The sequence below is a fragment of the Labrus mixtus genome, chromosome 24 (assembly GCF_963584025.1).
Source record: "Labrus mixtus chromosome 24, fLabMix1.1, whole genome shotgun sequence".
In the NCBI taxonomy this organism is placed as follows: domain Eukaryota; kingdom Metazoa; phylum Chordata; class Actinopteri; order Labriformes; family Labridae; genus Labrus; species Labrus mixtus.
In genome coordinates, this window is record NC_083635.1 from 9,264,591 (window position 1) to 9,287,973 (window position 23,383).

General features: G+C 44.3%; 2 protein-coding genes across 18 annotated transcripts in view; one reads left to right on the plus strand and one right to left on the minus strand.

The window, feature by feature from the left end:
- LOC132959499 (peripheral plasma membrane protein CASK-like) overlaps positions 1–17,127 on the minus strand; it is a 39,375-nt gene extending 22,248 nt beyond the window's left edge. For all 17 annotated transcript variants that reach the window (XM_061032567.1, XM_061032559.1, XM_061032566.1 and 14 more), the window contains exons 1-3: positions 16,967–17,127; positions 5,403–5,515; positions 750–855 (exon numbers count right to left, since the gene is read on the minus strand). In XM_061032567.1, coding sequence (XP_060888550.1) covers positions 750–855; positions 5,403–5,515; positions 16,967–17,031 — 284 coding nt within the window. In that variant the 5' untranslated portion in view covers positions 17,032–17,127. The remainder of the gene's footprint in view (positions 1–749; positions 856–5,402; positions 5,516–16,966) is intronic.
- Positions 17,128–20,475: 3,348 nt separating this feature from the next.
- On the plus strand, positions 20,476–23,110 carry cenpl (centromere protein L). The gene is made up of 5 exons (XM_061032889.1): positions 20,476–20,578; positions 21,374–21,548; positions 21,639–21,893; positions 22,096–22,677; positions 22,767–23,110. The coding sequence occupies exons 1-5, from the start codon at positions 20,559–20,561 to the stop codon at positions 22,839–22,841; spliced, it is 1,107 nt and encodes a 368-aa protein (XP_060888872.1). The 5' UTR covers positions 20,476–20,558; the 3' UTR covers positions 22,842–23,110.
- The last annotated feature ends 273 nt before the right edge of the window (positions 23,111–23,383 follow it).

The window sequence follows — 23,383 nt, forward strand, 5'->3', positions numbered from 1 at the left end:
CTACATACGCCTGAGGAGCGTTTTTTCTACGACCTGCAGTCCCTGGCATAAACACAGAGACGCTATATTTTCCTCATAGCACCTTTGAGCTGCGACGCTTCCCAGGGAGGCTTTGAGGGAAGATATGGGATACAGATTTACACCATAAAATCCACACAGAGGAAACTAATGAGGTGGGCGAGTTGATTAAAAAATGATGTTTACTGCACTATCTTAGGAGGGGGGGCAGAGAGCGTGTTTTCATCATTCTCTGCCATCTCCTGTGGATTTTTATATTGAACAGCTTTAGATCACGACATGTTATAATCCTCATTACCGGGCAATTAGGCAAGGCTGCAACACAACACAATCTCTTATCTCTCTTATATATATCTCTCTTAAATGTAGAGTGAAAAGTATTTGTGATAAATACATATTTTGTTTCAGTCGAGGCCCTTAATATGTCTGTAAACACTTATACAGGAGGGGGCTGGTCATGTTGGTGACAAGAGTGTGAAGGAAGCGGTAGAGCAGCCTTCTGCTATGTGCTGTTAAATTTAATCTGTGGCTGTGAAGTTGGTCTACGTTTCAAGACACTGAGGCAACTCACCACAAAGCATCTATATACTCTTTCACATCCTTTGAACTAAATAGTGATCAGGCCTAGGTAAGACGGCAACATAAGATCCTAATTCAAACCCAGACATGTAAAAGACACATCCATATATATATATACATTATAGCTGAAAGAGTGCACAGCTTGGACTCACAATTCAAAGACCATGTAAAGCATGCCATCAGAGCTGTATGTCTCCAGCAGCTCCACGATGTGGGGGTGTTTCAGCATGTGGCAGATGCTGGCCTCTCGCTTCAGATCTGCAGGAAGGAAATTAGACAGGGCATGGTGAGACATTGTTCACATCCCACAAAAAAAAAAAAAAGGAATTCACTCCACAGTGAAGTTCAGGGACGGTGTTTCTAGAGAGAGGTGTTAATAGTTGTTTCTGTCAATGAGAAAGCACCAAGAAAATCAATGTAATGTGTTTTCTACAGCATTCAGCTTTGAACGCTCCCATATGTTGATCTGAGAAAAGGAAGGCTGCTCTGCTGAGTTGCTCACTTGTTGCTTTGTGAAATCATTTTGTGCCCCTCGGTGATGTAAAGCAGAGAGGACACATCCAACATGCCCCCATCCTCCCTTCACACCTCAACATGCCACTTCACAACTCCACCACCAGAGGGAGTTACAGAGCATGAACGCACAAGAGAGTAGAGACACTGAGGCTTTGTTTCCCCAAGATGTAGCACCACGAGAATAGGATTTTAATTGCACACATAAATGCACATCTGGCTCCCACTCATCAACATAATCCCCTCTAATTATCACCGTATGCAGATGACACTGCGAATACAATTACGACATGACTCTGGCATTCCTTGTGCTTTGATTGCCTCATTAAAGGGAACGGCACCGAAGGGGGTGTACAGGAGTTTTTTCTTCTCTTTAAAAACACAATATTGAATATAATGACCGACAAGTGATAAGACAGGGAGCGCTGAGGAAGGCAGACAGACATAATGTGCAGTTGTTGAGCTCCTGACTCCATAAAAACCTCATTTACACACTCCACTCCCCATCTGCAAGTCTACTGATCTCTGTGTGTGTGTGTGTGTGTGTGTGTGTGTGTGTGTGTGTGTGTGTGCGCGCTCATCGTGTCGTGACAGACCACTATCATTATGCAACACAGAGAAACGACGCTGTGTCCCTACTACAGAGCCCCCATTCTACTGTTCCCTTGCTTTCATTATTTGCTCTGCTCTTTACGCTCGTCCTCGGCCCGTCTCGTCGAGTATCTATTCTCGAGTGTAACAATGCTGCCCTGTGTCGGCGCCGCAACGAAGACACCGCTCAGACAGAGGGAGCGAGAGAGAGGGAGGACGGCAACAGTCTGAATGAAACCAGTGCCACTCGCTGGGCCAATTTCAGATCAATTCTTACACTGGAGGTCAAGGCAAGACTCTGCTTTTGTGATGCAATGTTGAATCAATTCCCTGAATTTGTTGTATGATCATTTTGGGGAAAGGGTTTTTTGACATTCATATCGGACCTACTCCTCCAGACTTTGGGGTAAAAGCAGCTCATAGATTGACTGTTTGGCATTTATCACTGGGGTGCTACGGTTTTACAGAAGATATTTATATGATTTTCTGATGTGCTATTCTGAAGACTTCTCTTACAGAACACATGCTCGAGTTGATGAGGACTGCCGATGAATCGCCTTTTCATCATAATCGTGATAAGAGCGTTTGCTGCAACAGAGATATTGCCAAAACTCTCAATTTATCCCACTAAATAAGGGAAAAATATTTTATGTTCACAATCAGTGCTTTTTCACTCAGCATGAGTACTAGGGCCTGACTGATATGAGATTCTTAGCGCCGATACCGATATCAATAGTGGGGAGAGAAAAAAAAAATCTGATACTTTATATATATAATATATATAATATATTAGCCGATATCTTTCTACGCTCTGTAGAGATAGATAGACATAGATTTACACATGTATTGCATTAATTCCTCAAATGTAGTTATCTAAAAATTTAATGCTTTTTGACCGGTGAGTAAATCTACTGATATCGCTGCATATCTACAACAAAATTAGCCGATACCGACTGCCACTGGATATGCTAATATCGGCCATTATCGACTGGCCGATAAATCGGTCAGGCTCTAATGAGTTAATTTGAACTATTAGATGGAGGCCTGGGTAGAGTGGCCATGCTTCACAATAATTAATCTTTAATTCAGTCGTCACAAAGCTTGCATGTTGATTGAGAGCGCTCACTAGTTTATATAGTCTATATTTATGTGTCTACAAATCCAGACACTCAGTCAGTCTGCTTTTGTTCAATACTCGACCCTTAATTACACCATTAATCATTTGCACGTCCAACGACTCCCTCACCGAGTCAAACACACACACAAATATATTCATATTTAACTGCAGTGGTTTGTTACTCAGCTTGTAGCACTTCAGTCTCCTTTTCACTTACATTTGTGCTGATGTATGTTCTTTTTAATAAGGTATGTGGTCTCAGGAAACCACTCTCCACGTCTGGCTGCTCTCCAGTCCTCTACTCTGACGGATTTTCTGAAATGTCAGAAATGTGGGAGTTTTTTTTTTTTTTTTCTCCCTTTCGGTGTAACTGTAGGTTAGGTGAATCTTTAGGGTTCATTGAGATGCACATATTTTCATCTATAACAGACGAGCTCCAGTTGAAGGCAGGATGCATCTGAGTACCATTTCTATTTGTTTTACTCTACCTTATTCACCGGCCATGTTTGTTGTGTGATGTTTCACTTGACTTGTGCATCGAGAAATCAAGATGCTACCCTTTCTTTCAGCACTGAGCGACAATTTGTAGAATATTTATATCAGACAAATATTTGATGAGCCAGTTAGTCTGCAAACTGTGAATTAATCAGCAACATTTCAGTCTTTACAGAAGCTCTATGTAACATACTAAATCTATTTGCTTACAGTGATCACTCTGATTGCTTGGTGTACAAACAAGCAACCTCTGCCTTCCCCTTGGTGCTGGAGACATATGATGAGCCTTTTTCAAAGTTCTTGTATTTTTTTCATGGGTGTTCATGATGTCAAAGTTTGCTGCTGTGATTGGTGTCTCTCTGTGACTCTGTGGAGCTCGGTGGTTGTTCCATTTGATCAATTAGCTTACATATATTGTTGAGGACAAGGTGTAGGATATTAGTATCAGTAAATAAGTAAAGAGGAGGTTGTTCCCAAAAAAATTCTCAGTCATGTGGAAGCGTTCTGAATTTGCAGCATTTGACCTCAAGCAAACCCATGTGGTCTGGAGCTTGACCGATTAATTGGCCAGCTGATAATATCTGCCGATATTAGCATATGTAATGACTATCGGTATCTGCTAATTTTAGCGCAGATATGTGCCGGTATTACTCGATTTATTCACCCAGTCTAATATCATTTTGTTTGAGTTTCATTGTCTCACACTAGCAGTTCTCTTTCACCGGACATGTGCAGTTACAGATTTCTTTCTCTTCCCAATATCGGTATCAGCCCCAAAAGTCCCATATCGGTCGGGCCCTAATGTTGGCTGTAAAATGTATTTAACGTCTGTGGCACCAGTCAGTACCTCGTGTTTATTTCAGGATCTAAAACAGAGGCACACAGCTCAGCGGGAGAAGTGTGTGGAAGTTGAGAAGTTGCACACAGAGACCACGCAAAATGTTCAGCTTAGGTCCAAACAACATTAGTGGCATAAAATATATCGAAGTCATGAATCAGACGGGGTGTTAATGATGTAATTTACGTTTTTTTTCCATACGCCCCTGCTCTCTATAACAGCCCTTTTTCCATAACTAAAACACTTGCATGGATTACCTTTACATAAGAAAACGTGATAAAAACTCTTGTACATTTTGACAAAGCTCACAGTGAGTTCAGTAATATTTTCCATCTCTGATTATTTTTTCAATTTTAGGAATACTTCCATTATTTATTTTAAGACTTTCATGACCATCTGGTCGCCACATATTCTTCTGCAGGGTGAAGCAGAAAGGTAAACCAGGAAAGCAACTTCCTGTTTTAAATATACAATGTAAGAGAACGTATTCAGGGTTATTCAGCCCGTTTAGAAGAATACCTTAAGTATAAGAGGATCATGATTTTATGCTAACACTCCAAATTATTTAGGACATACATCGGGTAAATCTCTTCTTCACCTGTTTCTCCTCCATTGGGTCATTTCCTCCTCTTGCTGTTATTGGCTACCAGGCTAATCTCTGACTGGGGCATCACAGATGGCACAGAGTGCACGCCAACATTGGCACCAACACACTCAAACACACACCTATGAGCTGTCTCCGTTGCTCCATGGCACACACGGGTAGACCGCAGCATGACAAAGCACTAAACCACACGGTGAGACATGCTTTAAAACACGCGAGCTCACCACCACCATCACCGACACAAACGGGCAAGCAAAGGTAGTTTCAGTGTATTGCTCATCTCTCTGAGTTGTACGGCTTTAAGCCTCTTTAAATTGTGCATGAGTCTGACCTTTGTCGCTGGGCGGGCTTGTAGAATAATCTTTACTTTTTATGTATTAATCTGAGATTTGGGTGAGGCGAAAGATATTTGCTTTAAAGCACAGGAAGCAACTCCCGAGTAAGTCCAACTTTCCAGAGAAGTAATTAAGTCTGCAGGAGTAATTCTCTGTGATTGACAACATCCCTGACTGGTATCCTCTCTCTCCTCCTGACTCTGTTGACACCACCCATCTGGCGCTGCGAGTGCACAACAACAACAACAAACGCTGAAAAGATTCAATCGCGGGCAACCGTTCCAAGCGGGGGGTCCGTTTGGCGTCTCCCACCTTCTGTGCTGAGTCCGGGGCTGGAGGTGAAGCTGGCCACGTCCACGATCTTCACGGCAAACTGCTGGCCCGTGTCCCTGTTGATGCAGCGCCTCACCACACTGAAGGGACCCCTGAAACACACACACAGGCAGAGGAATCAGAAACATGACGCGTCAGGAGTCAAACACAGGAATGCCCTTACATTCAGTGAGTTAGTGATGTGTGCAAACATGATGCCGTTCTTGGGTATATTTTTCCCAACGTGCAGTGGTCGGGTTAGCTACGCGTCTTAGCCTCTTAACGTTTGTGCCAGTGAGAATTACAGAGCGGTGGTGTGCAGCACAGCTATAAAAGCTAAAAGGAAAGCTTTATTATAGAGACCTGAGCGAGGGAGACCTAAGCTTGGAGGTTTATTTTCGGGGAAATGAGGTGGCATGTTTATAACGAGGATGTAACCGCTGTTGGGCTGACATATGGAAGCTGTAACGCATGTTTCAGGTCCTGTGGTCAATAGGATGCAAGGACTTTGGATATAAGAGGTGAAAGAAGCATTTGCTCAAGTCTTTTGGAATTCACAGAGCGAGGGATAGAATAACACGTTTGATCCTACACATTCTTTGCCCATGTAGAAATGACGCCAAGAATAAGACGACGACTACAAAACAAAAATGTATCAGGAACAAAGTTGTGGGAGCAGACCCTGACCATTTTCTCTCCTCTGGCCCCATAAAGGATTATCACACACACACACACACCCACACACCCCGCCGTGTTCCAGCTGTCCCCACATCTCCAACGTCTTACAACCGTCAGTCGCAGAACCAATGCTACTGGAGAGCCACTCAATAACACCCACTTTGCTTAAGAATGGGAGGGGACTGTTAGCCGCTGTTGGTTTAGGTGTCTTAGCAAAATGAACCAGCTGACAATGTTGGTTTGAAACAAACACTTTAAGCTTGTGTGTGTGTGTGTGTGTGTGTGTGTGTGTGTGTGTGTGTGTGTGTGTGTGTGTGTGTGTGTGTGTGTGTGTGTGTGTGTGTGTGTGTGTGTGTGTGTGTGTGTGTGTGTGTGTGTGTGTGTGTGTGTGTGTTGCGAGTGCAGGCGTAGCAGCTGATTCGCTCTCACATTTGTCTCTCCACATCTGCTGTAATGGTTAACCCCGCTCAAACAAATGCAGCCAGCATGTGTGCGGACAGAGGCGTAAAACACAACACTCTTCCTCTTCAGGGTCCATGAGACTCCTGCTGATGATCTGACACCCCCCCCCCCCGACCTCTGACCCTCCCTGGTGATGAGCTGCAGCAGCTGTGTTTCTTATTAAAAACAATAAATAAAAATCCCCACATCCTAACCAAAAAAAAATCAGCGCCAGGTCCTTGCATTCTTCTGCTCTGAGCCAAACATTAACTTAGTTTGTTTAAAGGTTAAGATTCCTGCAGCGGTCCATCCATCCTGAGGCCCAGACTAATCCCAAACAAACGCCTCCAGAAATGAAACCACTAAATTACGGAGAACGAGAACGATAAATCGGTGTCACTCAGACATCCTGCAACAGACACAGGAAATCGAGAGAGGCTGAGGAGTGTGTTGCAGCCAACAATAGTTCAGCTTGTGTCTTAAAGGAATAATGCGCGACTTTCAGAGAAGATGTCCTGTAGATGTTGCACTTTAGCTCCCGCCACTAACCAAAACAAAGCTGTCCCTTCAGCGTCCCCTCCTCGCTGACCCCTCCCTCACTGTTCCGACTGAATGCAAGCCGTTTATGCGACTGATCTGCATTCAGATATTCAGCCCAAAGTTCATTCACTTCAAGTATTTTATACCCCCAAAAAAAGTCAGTTGGATCTCCTTGAATTGTACTCTGGCGACGAAGCTCCGACATTATGCCTCTACTAACATCGTCCCTGAGTTGGCGGGGCCGTCGCTCTAACCCCACGTGGTGGCGGGGGCCATCAGTTGGACAGCGAGGGGTTTACATGTTTGAGCTTCTGGGCGACACATAAACAAGCTGAAGGACAAAAACTGCCGACTAACTTCAGACGGTTAGATCCATCCCTGGCGAGCAAAAATGTCCAAACTGAACGTTTAGTATACAAAGGCAGCGACCCCCGGCTATACAAATGATGCAGTGAGTGTTCGGCCATCTTGGCACTGAGCTAATGTGTGTCAATAAAACTCATTACCGCCATTAAGCAATAAGGTGAGGTTGGGTGAACCTGCCAGATTTTATGCATCAGCCCCATTTGTAATCTTGGCTGTCAGTTCAAGGGAGCTGCAGAGAATCAATTCCCGAATAGGCGTCTCTCTAGAACAGTTGTGTGTTGGTAGTGAAAGTGGGGGGGGGGGAGTTTGGGCGGCTATTTAATATAATAAATTAGTATGCAATTCATCTCATCATCTGGAATATAAAAAACTAAACGACCATTCAGGCATGTACAGTAGCTATTATAGAGGCATTATGAGGGAGCAAGTAAGTGTTACACACAAAGACAGTGTGTGTGTGTGTGTGTGTGTGTGTGTGTGTGTGTGTGTGTGTGTGTGTGTGTGTGTGTGTGTGCAAGGAAGTGGAAAGGCCGCTCGCCGCTCTGACATCACCGCAGCTGTGCTGAGTGGGCTCCTACAAAACGCCCACACATGGCTCACATCCGACAGCGGCAGTCATCAAACATTAGCCCAAAGTGCCGATCTTTACAGACGGCTCCTTGGCTCATTTCAGCGCCCCGCTCTATGTAAATCAAAGGCTGGACGGATGGATGTTAGGAGCATTTTTTTTTTATTTTTTTTTAAAGATCCGTGCTGGACGGGCGCCATATTTCTGCTCAAATTGTCACAGGGACGGGACACATCTGTGGCTTCAGACTCAACATCACCAGGACGGTTCTCCTGAGAGAAACCATCCCTGCCTCGAGCAGCATTCTGCTCTTTAGCTATGGCAAGCATATTTCACTTGATTAGTCTGGGTAAAGTTTGGGGGGGGGGGAATGTTCAGTTTTAAATTATACACCAACAAAGACAGGAAGTACTTTCAGATAGGCAAACTTTGGCTAGCTTCCACACTGGACCTTCATCTAGACCTCATAACACATTTGGTTTTGCATCTTTACATTGCCAGTTCATCAAGAATGCTACTCCCACATGGCTGCATCGCTTGAGGAAACAGTAGCCACGCCCCTTTTGCTAGATCGTATAGTACCGAGACGAGATCGAATTAAAGTGCTTTCGATTCTGATGCCAGACCGCGACTTATTTCGAGAACTACAACACGATGTGCACTAATGTAGAAAGATAAGGACGCAATCCATCGTGATATCGAGTCTAATGGAATGAATCGTGGGACCAGTGAAGACGCACGTCCCTTCTAGACACCCAATTATTGTTTCATTCCTTATGACACATTCGTGGAGTTTGCTCGCGATTGTTGATGGAATCAGTCCTCTCCTAAACACCGGTGTTATGAAATAGACGTGATTTCTTCTGAATCCTTGGGTGCTTTAAAAAAAATAAAAAATAAAAAGTAATAGAGATTGTGTTGTTTAAAAGACATGTGGCAGGGCGCCAGTGGACTAGTGGTTAGTTCGCTCGCCCCATGCATCTGTTTGTCCAAATCCAGAAGAAACACTGAAATACTCACATGAAAAACAACACAGTTGAAATCAATATGTCTGGAAACATTTGGCTTCCACATATAGGTTTTGGGACGTATATCGTCTTTGGAATGAATGAGTTTTATGTGATGCTTGTGAATACAGAGAGCCAACTCGTCTCTCCATTCATTTGAAAAGAGGCCGCTGCTTTCACAGAGAAAGGGAAAAAAAACAAAAACGATTCCAACAGGAGGCGTTTCGGCTAAGTGCCGTCTGCCCTACTGCCCAAAACCGAGCTCAAGAGCAAAACTGTTAATTTAACAAGTTCAACAAAGTTCAGGGCTGTTCAACTGCAGTCTGTGAGAGTCTGAGCAACAATACACCAAAGTCTTCCTTTATGCAAACTAGAGACACACACAACCCTTTGATTATTAGGGAGGGAAAATTAGCATTCTGTCTGCAGCCTTAAATTTAGAGCAGAGATACCCCTCAGGAGGTTCAGAAGCTTTGAGAGAAAATCCTCTCCTCGGCATGAGCGGAGGGAGAGGAATCCAGGTTTGTTTAAACTCCACTCGGTGGAGTTGTGGCTTATATTCGACAAGAAAGCTTCAACTTTACACCATCCGTTCACGGCTATTGATCTGGTGTGTGTGGGCAACTCAAAGGGAGAATACAGTGTGAATGGATTTAGAGTTCACAGCACAGACGAGGTGTGCGCCCGTGAAAGAAAAAACGATCAAGTCTGCCATCCTAAAAATCTCTGACGGAGCTCAAAGAAAACAGAACTCCAACCTGCCACATAAAGACATATTTTACTGTTAAAGCAAAAACAACGACCTGAAAAGACACAGACGAACATCCCCGCCCCCTGATGGCTCCCTCTATGAAACAGATGGGAAGATGACACGTTCAATAATTTGACACGGTATTGATCCCAGCAGGGATTCAGTGTCTTGCTTCGGGACACTTTAGCTGAGCGGATGTGTGCAAATCAATGTACACCTTGATTTACTGCCCGTGCGTACTTAAACTGTACACGATAACTAGTTAAAACTGCAAAAAACAGGACTATTAAAAGTGCATCCTACACATCCAATTTGATGGTCATTATCTTTGATTTTAGACAATCTAAATTTCCCTCGGGATCAATAAAGTATCTATCTATCTATCTATCTGAAGCAAATGTTACGAGTGGCTTCCTGCAGCAAAAGCATTTTTTGTGTCACGTTTGTGCGCTAAAGATTGCATCTGTGAGGGGAGAAACTTGCATCATCAGTCCATTAACAGCGATAAAGCCATGAATGAAAATGTAAATGTCGTCCAAGCAATTTAATTATCCAACTCGGAATAAGCCAGAGGACTGATCACTTCATTGGGTTTTTTCGAGTGAGTCGCACATCCCAATATTCTTGGCTCTAATGAGCGCCGCGGGGCTGAAATAAAGAGCACTGTGACTCGGATAGAGCTCCTCAACAACCTAAGTCCTATTCAAACAGAATCATTACACACACAAATGGAGTAAATTGCCTCAGCGCTTTGCCAACACTTCAACTAGAGCTGAAATCCCAAAAACAGGCCTGTGGTCGGGGCGCTGTAATCACATCACATCATCGTCACATATTTACTGAGTAAACTTCAGACAATGGGCAAATAATGAGAAGGGCCTGCGCCGCCGACGGCTCCACGGAGGCTTGTGTAATCTTCCAGTGGAGCTAATCCAATGAGAAGTTGAATTGACACCTGACCTGCCTGATCTCCCTCTATTTAAACAAGACTACTAAAAACCACAGAGGAGTCGAGTGAACATTTACATGCACGCTCGACGTCCACGTGTCGCTTTGCTGCAAACCTACATGGACGTTTGCATTGCTCTGTTGCCATGCCAACCGTAAGCCCGGCTGAATCAGAGGCCCGACTTGCAGAGAAGTTCAAATATGTCTCACTTTTTCTTCTTTGGCTCTTGGCTCTGAAACCTTGCTAAAAATCTAAGTGCTGCCAGCAACACAAAAAGCACATCTTACTGCAGAAAATAATGAGGAGAAGAAGAAGACGGCAGCGCTGAAGGAGAGGATCCCAGCGGACAATGGGCCTTGTCTTAGTCCTTTTGTGTTCTTTCACACAATCAGAAACCAAAGTGCTATGCTATCAAAAAGACCAGGAAAAAGCGAATCCTTCAGGAAGGCATGACCAAAGAGGGAAATGTCCTGAAATCACACACAAAAAAGGTACTTACTGACCGTCTCTCAGTAGAAATCACCCTAAACATGGCTCCTGTCACAATCCTCACAGGCGATGATGTCCCCAGGGCTCCCAATCCCACCCAGCCAGAACGCTCCTCTTTGAGACAAGCCGATCAGGGGACAATAATAGAAGACTTCACTGAGCAACAATGGGAGCCTGAAGGTGGGACGGACCCGGATAATAGGGTTTATGTGCGAGTTTGAAAGGAGCCGGAGTCAAAGGTTACGACGAGACACGCGAGCGCACAATAACAACAACGTCGTCAAACGCTGTGACAGCTCGTACACTACACGGCCGGGGCTTAAGGAACAAACTAATTAAATCAAACTTAGTAGGGATTACGTCTTCTCACCCACTCTCCATTACTGTATTTTTCAATCGGATTGACCTGATTACATAATGCTGATGACACTTTTTGTCTCAGTGCCAGGTTTCTTTTTTAAACAACACCAAAAACATGTTATCTGGAGATTTCTGATGAAACATTTGGGCTGGGTAAAAAAACAAAATGTTGATGGGATTGCAAGGGGGACATGTTTGAGTGTGTATGGGTCGAAATAAACCTTTAGGTCTTCACTTTGAAGTGTGCATACGGTGTGTTAAAAACATCTCAACCAGATGAAGGATTTAGTCGTTGGATATCTGGAAGTTTAATGATTAACAATTAGAGATCATGATGGCTGCAGCTCAGCAGTCCAAGAAGTGCACCAAAGAGTGTGTGTGTGTGTGGGGGGGGTGATTGGCTCCTGGTAGAAAACCTAATTTCTAACCGCCCAAAAAATGGGTCGATGGTGCGTTCCATTTATCTTGGAATTCAGATGTCAAGGCAGGGAATGGCATTCCAGTAACAAGTTGCGCAACATGGACGCCTCCAGGATAACTTTTGGTTTGTTAGCTAATTCCAGGTGATAACAACACACTAGGCGTGCAAAGGCAACAACACGACCAGTCCACAGACAGGACAGTGGATAGAGTAGGAAGTCAGAGAGAGGGAGAGCGGGAAAGGAGCCACAGGTTGGACTTGAATCTGGTCCTCCCGTTTGGAGGACTATAGCCTCTGTACATTGGACGCAAACCCAATGGCTTGACCATCTGCGCATATGCATTACATGTTGTTTGTGTTTTTTTGTAGACCATTTTAAAGAAAACACAGTCCTAGATTTAGCAAATGTCAAATTCACCATAGTCTCAGCATCGACTTGTTTCTCTAGGCTTTGATCATTATCAGAATACTCTTCAAGCTGGCAGCGTTTTTTTTAAATAATATATTGCGATAAATATTTATTGCTATCGAGTTAGAAAGTCATGATGATCATAACTTCTTCTTCTTTTTGCCATATCATCCAGTGTTCAATGAACAGATCCAGTCAGGAAGTCTAACAAAAGACAGAGTAATGAAAGCCTGGAGGAGGTCTTCATGATCAGAACACTATTGTCAGCCAGTTTAACCCGATGGAAAGGACAATTATCATCTTGCCTTTGATCCACTTTGTGAGATAAATCTGCCTCTCCCCTTCGGTGACAACATGGTGCCAGGAAAGACACCATGGAAGGTTTGAGGATGCTTTCCTGTAGCTGTATTTCAAATTTGACTGAGTAAACACCATGATGTTTCAGCTGTTGGCCATGTTGTCCACTTCCTACAGGAACACACGAGGGTGAAGACAAAGTGGGAGATGGCAGAGTGCTGCAGTCAACGTCTGCTGGCATTATTTATACCCTCAGCCACAGGGCCATCCCATTCCCAACTCCACTTGTCTCCATTGATCTGCCTCAGCATCAACCCCCCCCCCCCCCCCCCCCCCCCCCCCCCCCCCCCCCCACACACACACACACACACAGACACCCACCCTGGGGCCTGAGGAAAAATGATCCCCCCCCCACTACACTACCCTACCCCCCTTCTTCCTGTTACACATCCCAAGACACCAGGACTCAACACACTTGATCCACCAAATGCAGTTTCACAAAGGAAGTGGCAGGATGAGAGGGATTTTCTGGTCTTTTCTGTGACATAAATGTGACATCTTCGCTTCTTTGCTAAAGCCTAAGATATGCTCCAGACTGTCGTTTGCTCGTGGATTACTCTATCTATACTGACCCAACTGGACTTCATGAACAAACCCTGCCCAGTGTAATAGAGTGGCTCTGCTCATCCTGTGTATGTCAGTGTTTGCTTATGGCTGCAGTGGGTCAAAAACGTGCACTATGAAGGCCATAGATGTCTAAAACCAAACTATTCTTCACACTAGTAGAGGCCGATATTGCAAAAAAAAAACATGATCTTGGCTGTTTTTTAACACATATATTTGGATTCCACTCTCAGTTTGAAGAGTGTCCTGACAATGTCAGAGACTTGAAGAAACCAGACAGTTCAGAGTTTATTAGCATGCACTAGAGTTGCACATTCTTTTATTCTCAAATGGATAGTGAATCAAACAATTTCAGGTTTTAAAAAAATCATTCGTTCGTCCACACTCTTCAGAGGAAACAGGGTGTCCAGGCGGCTCCAAGAGAAGCTTCAGTTACTGATGGGTGTTCCTCATTCACATGACTGTAATGTAAACGAGTTAAACCGCAAAATTAAGGAGTTCGGTATTGAATCAGAGTCTCTCTGAGGCTCTTCAACAGACACACGTCATCAGCATCCACCTCTAAAATTAACTGTTTCCAAGAGCTCAGTCAGCTTGACTTTTGGGGGGAAAAAAGTGTTAAGTGTTGTTTTTTCATTATTCGCAGAGGTCTCCTCTTCTTTAGAACAAACAGAGCACCTGCAAAAATAAAACTTTAGAGTTGCTTTGGGTTAAAAGTTAGCTTAAGTTCAAGGGGCAGGACAACGCTTCAATCACCTGACAAGCCTACTTATACCGAGCCATTCCACTCCACCACGTTTGTCTCACTTCTTCAACCCTCCCTCCCTTCCTCTCATCAATTCACCCTCCTTCCTCATCCCTTCATCTGGACTCATCCTGAGTCTCCCTCTGCCCTGCAGTCAGTCCATCCTCCCAGACCAGCAGACACACAGCATCCTCTTCCATCATAATCATTATCTTAACATGCATTCATCTGTCTCATCATTCATACGATCATTAAATATCTAAAAAGCATATTGTTGTGGTGCGGTCCTCGCTAGTGAAGTGTTTCTTGGTGGACACAGGCTGTCTTCTTGGGGGGGCGGCTAGCCTTGCTGCCACAAGCATCCACATAATTCATGTCATTTTACTATTTTGGTCAAAAATGTCCTTCATTTGTGGAGGAAAATGGGAGCTCACTCTCACTGATGCTTTCATGGCTCTTGTTTCCCCCTCTCTAGAACACACCCACTTTCCTCATCAGCTGCTCAAACAATGCTTTCTAGTGAGGAGTGGGTGTGTGTGCTTCAACTGGAAGCAAAACATCTGCTTGTGACCGTCTCTGCCGTGTGATCCACATTCAACACAAAATGTCAGCGTTAATCTTTTCCATCAACTTAAATGTAATCAGAACCCAAACCCTAACCCCACTTTATCAAATTGTTTTATCACCTAGGACCTTGTTCAAACCGTTTCCACGTCAACTCCTAAAGTGGTTCATTGTGTCAGTTACTGGAACTCTTAGGTAGCCGTCCCGGTCAAACCATCAATTAGTAACCAAGCAACAGGAAGATTGTGAAGAAAAGGACAGAGCCTGAGGGTCTGCAGAGAGTGTGCCTCTTTCCCCTAGCTCAAACTTAATGGACCCTCAGACCTCCAGTGAGTTAGGCTTACAGGGCAGAAGGGGGGGGGGGAGGGGACTGACTGGAAACCGAGGACTGTTATGGGCCTATCAGTCTTCCAGTAGGAGTGGAGCAGCCATGTCTAACCTCTGTCATAAACTAGTATAAATAAGAGACATAAAAACATGAAATGAGGCTTACAGGAAGTTAATAAGAAAGTGAAAACTTTATTATTATGATGCACAAAACCAACCCAGCTGGTGGAGGCCTGGGAGGAAGAGAGGAGAGAGTGATGCTTGAGTGGAGGCTTCTTAAATGAGCTGAGGCCTGCTGGTTGACTACAGCCCCGTTTCCACCAAGAGGTCAGCTATGGTTCAGTACATTTTGGTACGGATCTTGCTTGTGTTCCACAGGAAACCGTACCCTTTACACATCCCTAAATCACAGCAGCGTGACATTAGACAGCAAATAAATGAAGAAGAAGAAGAAGAAGAAGAAGAAGAAGAACGTGACACAGTAAAGAAAGATAAATGATTCCTTGGAACGTCTGCATGCCGGAGGTTCTCCATGGGGCGGTGCTATGCGCTGACAATAGCAAAAAAAAAAAAACAGACTTGAAATTACTCTCCAAATCCACAGGGTATTGAAACATAAAGCTTTTTATGTTTGTCTTTTATTGCCCGGGAAGTGAAGACTTCTTTCGACCAATCAATGGACTGCAGTGTGTCTAGCAGCGACCTTTAGGGTCATATCGGTACACTTGGCACCCCAACAAGTAGGACGGGTCAGTTAATTTTGGTACCCTTCCTAACTTTTGACAGTGAAAACGCCAACAAATGTGTAACGAACCAAACAGAACCGGACCGCTTGGTGAAAACGGGACTTAATGGTTACACCTATTACTGATGTTCTTCTTGACTCTGTTTATTGGCTGCTGATTACCTAATTATAATTATATTATAATTATGTTATAATTAACATAGAAAGTAACATGCATACGAATGCATGACAGCATCTTATATTGGTCTATCTCCAGGGTTTACACAAAGACAAAGTCAACTCCTTAATCTGCTGCAACACAAAAAAGCTGTGACACCTTGAAGAGTGCTTGACCAGCTTGCTCCTGTGAGCAGGGAGAGCTTCTGTCAAACAGGGGGATTAGGAGAGGGAAAATCCGGTTTTCCGACACTCTAGATGTGCAGCCAGATGATTCTCGCACATGTCCTGTGTTGCAAGCAGATTGCCAGTCTGTCGGCTATCAAAACAGCGCTAATTCATTCACCCGCTGCAATTAAAAAGGCATTAGACCAGAGGTACAGTCAAATCCTGAAGCCTTTCAACAATACAGTACATTTTAAAGATAACAACAAGACTCCACTCCAACTTCTCAGCCTGTATGAGAAAGGTTTGTGTCTGATTCACTAAGGCTGCCAACATTTTGGACACCAAGTTCTTCAAAACAATACAACATGTGTTATTGTAATGCAAGATCAAAAAGACCCCAGTGTATTTCCATTGACAGGTGTGCAGAAGAGGAGTGAATCCATCAAAAAAAAAAAACTCACACCGGCAGCATTTCAGTACTGAAACATTGCCAATAGTTGTGTGCAATTTAGTCAGTGTGAAGGAGTTTGTCTGCAATTCTTCTAACACTAAAAACAAAACAAAAAAATACCCAATATCGGGTCTCCAGGAGTTCTGTTTTTGTTGCCTTGGTAACGAAGCAGTTGTAGACATCATGTCATTTCGACTAGAAGCATATCAAAGTTTAAAATTCTGCTTTCGTGACGACCTTTAGTGTGGACAATTCTAGTCAATCGTGCAAATAGAGTGGAAGGGATGTGTGTGTGTTGTTGTTGATGAGGACCAGTGAACTTTCCCCCTTTTTGGAAGAAAAAAAACTGCAGGCCTTTAACATCAAAGCGACACCCAGTCACCAAAATTAAGCATGGCGCTTGCAGCTGTGTGGCAAAAAAAATGAGTGAGGGGAGGGAGTGAGGGGAGGGAGGAACACCCAAAATAGTCAAAAGACAGCCAAACAAGGAAAATGGTTCATTACTTACTTGCCAATAACCTCACACAGCTCGTACACATCCTCGAACAGCACGTCGTCGTCCGCCATGGTCATTCGGGTAAGCGAGGATGCTCTCCTCGAGGTGTCCCACCCACACTTGCTTATGAAGAAATCAATAAAACCGTATTTTCTTACTACAGTGCCAGCAAGCACACTCTAGGAAACAGAAACCCCACAATGTCAGTGGCAGGGAAAAACCAGTGGCCCACTCAAGTAGTCCCCAAGTTAGCCACGTTAGCTGGCGTCCGAGGCTGTCACTCCGCGGCCCCACCTTCACTTTGAGCGGCTCTCTCTCCCGGTAGGCAAAGGCTAGCCCAGCGAGCTAGCAGCTACACAGTGACCACAGAGCAGCGGACCCCGGGGCGTGGAGATTTCCTGCAGAAAAACACCCCCCCACCCCCCTTTTTTTGCATGCCCCGGGTTTGAATCTCACTGCAGGGTACAGCCGGATGCAAGTCTCCCTCGGCAGCATCCACAAACTCGCCCCGCATCAACCGAGATGCTCGCTGCACCGCAAGCTATAAGAGCTAGCTGACGATGGAATAACCGGTTTGCTTGCGCCGTTATTGCGCCGTGCACACCCAGCAGTGTATCACAGATGGCTTATCCCACTGGAAAACGTAATGACACCGGGGCTGCGGTATGCTTCAGCTTCCCGAGCCCAAATGGAAGACCGTTACGTGCATACCGACGTCTATATGTTGCATACACCGTGTGCGCTTGCGATTATTGAAATTATATCCAACACAGCCGAACCCCCCCCCTCTCTCTCTCTCTCGACCACCGTTGCTCCAGTTCCTCCGCTGGCTCAGATGCTGCCTGGCTGGCTTTGACTGGCTGTTCCTCCGACTTCCAGAAACGCCAGGCTCCTCCCTTTTAACGTCCAGGAAACTGGGCCGGACGGACCCGAAATGGCCCGCGAGAATGGGCCCGGGTTCTTGTTTCAGGCTTGTTTCTCGAGCCAAGATGGCGGACGATGAGGGTCCGATTTAAGGCGCAGTTTCCTAATCTCCTCCAACGGTTGAATCCAGTGTTCGTCTGCGCAGGCGTCGAGCATCCCAAACCCCCATCACCTTACGTCAGTCTTTCCCCTTCTTATCTCCATCCTTTTAACATCCAGTTTATGGCTTTGTAAATGATGTCATGTGATAGGAATCCCGTATTTCCCAGATATGTACTATCAGCTGTATTAACATTATAATACCCACGGAGGACATAAAAAAAGGTGACACTACAATTTCCAGTGATTCTCACAGATTCCCAGGGGTCCTCAGAAAGATATAGGATGTTATAACATCTCTTATTTTATTCAATTCTCCATGATTTTATAATCTGCAGCTCTTATCCCCTAGGTATTACTAAGATTATCTAGGAAATCTCAAGCTTTTTTCTCTTATCTAAAAGGCAACTTTTTTTTTTGGCCAATGGCCCGAGAGAGAGCCGATTAGTGTGTAATAATGCGAGGATTAAGTCGATTTGCTTTCATGTAATCTTTGTGCAGGTGCAGGAGTTCCTCGGGAGCAGGTGGCAGGTGCAGGGAGGGCCGCAGGTGCAATTTTCTCAGGTGTGGGGAGGACAGGCCCTGAGATGTGTCAGTGGCGCCCCCTGGAGGTGATGGAGAGAATCAAATGAAACCCAAATGCATGATTTAGAAGATCAATTCTGTCATTTAGACAAATTATGAGGGAATTAAATATGTGCAGTTTTTATTCAGAATTCGACCAAATAATAATAGATTTTAAAAATTAATAAAATTAGTTAGGATGTACTTCATTGTCCCTGAGTGTATGTTTGTCTCGAGACTCTGTCCTGCAGTGACAAAAAAAGTAAAAATCAGACAACTTACCAAACAACCTGTGGTGTAGTGTTGCCTGAAGAAGTGTGGGTATGGCCTGTCCAAAAGGGTAAACGGCCCATGTTATAAACCATGACTTGTAAGACTGCTCTCGCATATTAAGTCAGTGCATACTCAAAGACAGAGCAGGGTTATGGGAGGGCCATCCCTTCACCGTCCTAGGACATAAAAATGACTACACCACAGCACCAAGTCCACAATTGTACACAAACACTGTCTGACAGTATAGCGTCATAAATGAATACATACTGTACAAAATATTGCTTTATTTTCATTTCCTCTAAGCCTTATTCCACATGAGTCAGCAGGACGCCTCGTGTCTTTTCATATCATTTCTTTAAATGGGAAAGAACGGCCTGTTTTTGAGAAGTTGAGGAGAATTCTCCTCCTGTAAACAAAAAATATCTCACAAAAGTGCAAAAAATATATATATTTTTTACCTGGCAAAATGTTCTTTAAATTAAAACTTTATACTTTTAGTATCCCAGGTTTAAACAGACAACAGATTTGTTTTTTTAAAGAGTCAATTTTGGACTAATTTCTCTCTCTCTCTCTCTCTCTCTCTCTCTCTCTCTCTCTCTCTCTCTCTCTCTCTCTCTCGCCCATAAGAGAGCTAACCAAAACTGAGCTGGAAGAACTGTAGATGAAGTGCCTCAAGGCAATGAAAGTACCCCAGATCCGAAAGGTGAACTCCTCCATGCAGACAGGAATAAACAGAGACATCTGGTGCCACTAGAGTGCGCTGTGCTCGTATGGCTCACCTCCGCAGTTTCCATGGTGCAGCATCCCTTCTGCTCACACATCATCTGCAAGCTTCACCCATTGGTTGAAGCCCCACCAGCAGCTACCCACAAGCTGATTGGCTGTCGATGTGGTCATCATACTGTATATGCATGGCAGTGTATGTGCCATTGAGCAGCCCCTCCATTCAATTCACAGGTGTGTGCGAAACACACACTCGTATGCACAAATGTGTACCTCAGGGTTTAGAACAATGACAAGTAAGAGGGGGAAAAGGAAGATTAGAGATGAGAAATAAGGGATGATTTACTCTTTAAAAAGGACAGAAAGAATAGAGGGGAAAAAAACGGGGAAGCACCATACGTGGGGGACAAAAAGAAAAGAGCACAGTTTCCATGGTAACAGGGAGGGGATGGTGTTGGTGAATCTAGCAGCTCATGAAACATGCGCATGCCTCGACACAAATACACAAGTTTTTTTTGGCCACTTGACAAACCCATACTTTAGCCTTCACACCAAAACACTGCACAATGCCTCTGATGTGGGCAGCAGTATCTGCTCATTTAATCAAGTACATTCAATTTTAGCATTGTTATTGAACCTCATGGTTGGTTTAAGGGGTGTGTATAAATGAACAATTCATGCAGCTTGAATTATCCTCTTTTCAATAAATGATTGAATAGTGGTAGGAAATATAGTAGATAGGCAATACGTGCAGTCTATTTAATAGTGATTTAATGTTTTTTTTTTCAGCATATAATTTACATTACTTTCTCTCCGTGTTTAGTTTATTTCATTATGTACAGGTTAAAGATTCGTAGTAATTGTTTTTCGGTGAACAAAAAAAAAATCGTTAAAAACATCTCAGAGTCCACTTCCTGTTTGGGTCGCTCTGATTGGCTGTTTCTAAGCGCGCAGACCGCTGGGAAAGCGCGATGTTCAAATTTGTTTCCGGTTTTGTGCTGCTCCGGCCGACACGCCAAACATGGAGCGACATTGTACCAGGTAAAGCTTAAAACCCTCGGCTATTTCGATTTCGTAACTGTATTTTCTTGAGTTAATGGTTTCATTCACGACAGCAACAACGGGACAATTTAGCAAAAAGTATGTTATGGCTGCACTGCCTCCAAAAGTACGCTTTCAAGCCAGTACGAAGAGGCTATCGGACGAAATGTCGTTTGAAAATCGTGAAATTTAAAGTTGTTCTTCTTCTCTTCTAATAACCGTACTTTGAGAAATGTTTGTAAAGACATTTTAGGTATCTTTGGCTTTCGATGTTTAATTCGGCAATCATCCATTAACAAAAAAAATACCATGTACCATACGAAATGTCCCAGTTTATGCATTTAAATGTCTTAACCTTTCACAATAAAACAGCTGAAGGGAAGACACATCTTTGTTATTGGTTTTGTAATTACAGGCTATATTTATAACTATATTTCATGTCATATCATAAGAGTAAACATGCAGAATTATGAAGGTTTTATGCGGTGTATGCTCACTTTAACATTTTCCTTATTGACTCTGTTACAAGGTTGTGAAAGTTTGGGAATTTCCATTAGATTTAATTTATAATCTGTTGTTTTTATTTAGTAAAATGCTTAGTTTTAGTTAGTTTTGTAATCTGAGATATGTTATTTATTATTTAAAATAGTGACAGTGCACATTAATGCTCATAAAACATGTAAATATGCCAGATTGTGGCTCATTTCCCTCTGTAGTCCCTTCACATGTATACAAAATGACATAAAACCACAACAGCACAGCAAGGTAATGTGATGGATTCTGTTTGTTTGTCAGTGTCACGAGGACTCCCCTCAATAGCGTTCGAGTTCAGAGGAGGAGCAAAAGCAAGAGCTACAGGCAGTCAATCCGCAGCTGCTTAGGTGCGGCGTCACGGCTCGTTTTGACTCCAGCTTTGACAGCGCGGAGACTCAACACCAGCAGAAAGGCTCCGAAGTCACATAATATCACTGTGAGTCGAAATCGGGAACGTCATTTTCTCTTCTGCTAAGCAGATCGCAAATAGCTCATGTTCTGTCTCATCTTCTTTCCCCTGTCCTAGGAGAAGGTGAACCCGGAGCAGCTGAACTTACTGATGAAGAAAGAGTGGCAGCTGTCCTACGTCACCCCGCTCTATCAGTTCAGACACACGCAGCTCAAGAGCTACTCCCGGCAGCTCTCGGCGTTTATCGCCGCGGAGAAGCAGCAAGGTCTGGCGGTGGAGGTGGAGGGAACACATGGAGGTTTCAGAGTCTCCTTCAGTGTGGTGCAGGGGATGTCAGAGGCGGACGATGACGCTGAGACTGTGCTCGTACAGGTAAACACAGCATCTTCCTGGTGTCAGTATCGGCACCAACAGTCCCATATCGGTAGGTGTTCATGAAAGAGCTGGGTCTTTAGCTTTTTCTTAAAGGTGCAAAGGGACCGGGGGGGGGGGGGGGGGGAGGAGAGGAGAAGAGTCTAGTTAGAGACTTAGGGTCCTTAATCTTAAGTCTGCCTTGTTTCCTCTCCCTCCTCAGATCTACTCGAAGCCTCCGTTCGCCGTAAAGGACGAGCCCCCGAGGGCCGTATGGAGCGGCTGGCTGACCTGCATCAACGGCAGCCCCGACTACCTGCGCTCGCTTCCTAAAGACTTCACATGCATGCCGCTCTTCTGCAGCAGCGGGGCCGACGGCCTCACCTCTTTGGTTAAATCTTGGTTCCAGCTGACCTTCGACTGCTGTTTCGGCCCATTGGAAATCAGCCACACGAGCCTCCAGTGGCTGGTAGCTTTGTGGACTAACTGCCACACAGAGTCCGCCATCAAGCACCTGAAAATGATGTGGACTGTCCCCACCGCTTTTCCGCTGAAGGTCATGTACACGGTAAACGGGCCGGACGCCTGGCAGCTGTGGCGCAGCGTGAGGAAGGAGCGACACGACGAGAGCAACAAAGAAGAGGAAGAAGAAGAGGAGGACAGTATCGATATAGAGGAGGTGATGAGGTTCATGCAGGACCTGAAGAGCCACTTTTACAGACACTTCAGGATGGATCTGTCGGCGGGGAGCCTGGATCAGGTCTCCACCGCTCTGGGATCGGCGAAATCCAGCGGCAGGATCAAGGTGCGACGTCTGACACAAACAGCTCTTTCTTAGGCGAAAGTAAGGAAAAGTATAAAAGTTTGACTAACGCTTGTTTCCTTTTGTTTCAGATCTCCGACAGCAAGTACATGATCACCACGCTGACGCTGCTGACGGAGTGCGCCCTCCTTAAAATGCCCATTTAAAGGCACGGAAAGACAATTTTTAGGCAGATTAATTTTTTTTTCAACGTTTCTTTTTTCATGACATGGCTTGGAAGTTATATTTCCTTTGATCAAGTGTAGTAGAGTCACATCTTCCAGCATTTCTACTTTAGTAATCCTGCAACCATGATGCTCATTATTCTGCCGCACATGCTCAGGATTCCCCCTCTTTGTAAATATTCTTCTCCAGCTGTTCTATTCTATTTTATTCTCATTTATAGTTGTAAATAAAAGCACAATTTCACAAAGAATTCAGGGTTGTGATTGGTGCATATCTTGTGATTCGTTGGGTTACCTACTTACTAATCCAACGATCAACGAGAGAGAGAAACTAAATGAAGGTATTCAGGAGCTGTGAATATTTGAATGTTTTAAATCTGGCATGATGGAGAAATAAGTGAGTGGATCAGTTTGTAGAGTCGGGTGAACAACTTGTTTGGCCTTTAGCTTCCTCGTGTTAACCTGAATGTATTTTGGTGCTGGGCGAACCTGAGGCAGCTTCATGCCAAACATGTTGTCCATTC